The 2,637-nt window shown below is 37.6% G+C and overlaps 1 protein-coding gene across 1 annotated transcript; it reads right to left on the bottom strand.

Moving 5' to 3' along the window:
- Positions 1–533: 533 nt before the first annotated feature.
- LOC119996958 lies at positions 534–1,715 on the bottom strand. The gene is made up of 4 exons (XM_038843737.1): positions 1,650–1,715; positions 1,508–1,585; positions 1,233–1,465; positions 534–1,164 (listed from the first exon to the last, which is right to left on the bottom strand). Exons 1-4 carry the CDS (start codon positions 1,713–1,715, stop codon positions 534–536), a joined length of 1,008 nt encoding a protein of 335 aa, XP_038699665.1.
- Positions 1,716–2,637: the final 922 nt, after the last annotated feature.

Here is a 2,637-nt window from a genome sequence, read left to right as displayed (position 1 = left end):
TCAACAAGAGCTTTAAAACCCTGAAATACTGAGAAAGTCTCGGACTTCTCCTTTAGAAAATAAACCCAGATCATCTGTTAATAATCATCTATAAAAATCAAAAAATATCTGCAGTGATTTACAGAGGGGACTTGCATAGGCCCACATAAATCTATATGAATCAATTCTAAAACTGTGTCTGCTCTCCAAGCTCCTTCTTTTGGAAAAGGATTCCTGTGTTGCTTACCCATAAGACAACTTGCATACACTCCTTCTTGAGATAAAATGGTAGGTAACCCAAGAACCAACTCCTTTTCAGCCAACAGTTTCAAATCAGCACCATTCAGATGACAAAATCTCCTGTGCCACAATTGAGTGTCCCCTTTCTGTTCAGTTTCAGTCTTGAGAGCCACCATCTCATCATCATTGAAATCTAACATAAAGTTTCGATGATTCTTCATTGGCACAAACATCAACTTTTTCTCAGTATTTTTCCTATCATAAATTTGACATCCTCCCTTTTCAAAAACCAGCTTGTATCCATGTTCCATCATTTATCCCACACTCAACAAATTACTACTCAATGCAGGAACATACAAAACATCATTAATAAACTTTACTCCCTCAATAGTTTGTATTTTTACTCTCCCTTTTCTCTTAGAGCTTACAGCTTCACCATTTCCCAGTCTAATCATAGTTGACACACCATGATTGAAATAGTCAAACAGAGCTTCATTACCAGACATGTGGTTACTGCAACCACAGTCAAGGTACCAGACATTATTTTTAATAGACAAAGTAGACTGTGTAGCATAGAATAGATTTTCTTCTGCACTAGAACTAAATTTAGCAAGATTTGCCTTGTTTTCTGTTTTAAAACGACAATATTTCTGAATATGACCAAACCTTTTGCAATGGTGGAATTGTGGCTTGCCTTTGTGCCAGCAATCATCTGCTATATGGCCCACTCTCTTACAAATATCACACATTTTACCACTACCAGAGACATTTTTATCTTGGACAGTACTACTGGAACTAGTACCTTTTTCAGTACCTTTCCATTGAGATTGCTTTCCCCTTTTTGATTCCTCCTTGAAATTCAGCTTTGCCTGAAAAGCTGATTCAACAGACTGATTTTGATATCCTCGTCTCTCCCTCCTCTGCTTATGGGCTTCTAGAGACCCACTAGTTCCTCAGGTTTTAAAACACTGAGGTCTTTAGATTCTTCAATAGTTGCAACGACAACATCATACCTCTCAGGTAAACTAATGAGAATCTTCTGAACAACTTTCTGGTCTGTGACCTCCTCCCCCAACGTTTGCATTTGATTTACCACATATACAACTCTATCGTAGAAAGTCTTCACAACTTCTGCCTCTAACATATGTAGATTTTCAAACTCTCGCCTCAAGTTCTGTAGCTTGATGACCACCGTGCGACTGTCTTCTTCAAAATCTTTTGCCAGAGTGTCCCATGCCTCCTTGGCCTACAAGGCTCTAATAATGCATGGGAAAATCGTGCCTCCCACCCCATTTTGAAGTCTTGACAAAGCCTTAGCATTCATAATCCTGGTGCTCTCAATCTCCTTTGCTGTCATCTGTTGATTCTGTATACCCATGGACGATAATGGCCCATAACCCTTCTGACATGAGAAAAGTTTTCATCTTTACCTTCCATGAGGCATAATCTTCGCCATTGAAGACAGGGATCGTATTTCGATCACTCGACGATGCCATTGCTTGACGATGAGATACAGCCCGAGGTCAACATCCTGCTTCGATACCACTATAAGGTATAAGAATCATACAATAGACATCCAACCAGATCACACACTAACAAACAACTTCAAGCTGTCAACCCAAAGTCTAGGGTTTAGACAATTAACTTCAATTTCACAAAAGATGTTATGTTGTTCTCTTCTTACGAGAGAACTAAGAACATAACCTAACAAACATATAAATACCAAACTACCTCTACTCTAAGGACAGAACAATAAAAACACATTACCATACACCAAAATATAAACATAAAATATTTACTACAAATGCAAGTCATTTAACAGTCATATGGTTTTATAGTATTTTAATATGTGCTTGTAAGGCTGCCAGATAAGCAATCTAGAAGAAATATCTAGGTTTCTCATTTTGGAATGTTGTATTTTGTATGTAAGACGATGTACTCTTTTGAATGAAATATATGTGTGTTCCTAATAATGGAACAGAATATAATTCTGAAGCATTTGATCAATTTTGTGAAGAATTGGGAATTGCTCATCAGTTAATAGGGAGATATACACCCCATCAAAATGGGGTTTCTGAGATGAAGAACAAAACTGTTATGGAGATGGCCAGATGCATGTTAGCAGGTAAAAGGCTTCCAAAACAGTTTTGGGTAGAAGCTGTGTACACCTCAGTGTATTTGCTTAATAGGCTTCCTACTAGCTCAGTGAAGAGATGACCCCCCATTTAAGCTTGGTTGGGAGTAAAACCTTCTGCCAAACATCTGAGAATTTTTGGTTCAATATGTTATAGTTATGTTCCTTCAGTAAAGAGGAGCAAACTGGATCAAAAGGATGAGTTAAGAATCTTCTTGGGTTATACTACTCAATCCAAGGGATACATAATTTATAATTTGCAAACAGAGAAAATTACAGTAAGC

Source organism: Tripterygium wilfordii, chromosome 4, assembly GCF_013401445.1.
Source record: "Tripterygium wilfordii isolate XIE 37 chromosome 4, ASM1340144v1, whole genome shotgun sequence".
NCBI lineage: Eukaryota > Viridiplantae > Streptophyta > Magnoliopsida > Celastrales > Celastraceae > Tripterygium > Tripterygium wilfordii.
The sequence above is the reverse complement of the archived record's forward strand: the minus strand, read 5'-3'. Positions and strand labels throughout refer to the sequence as shown.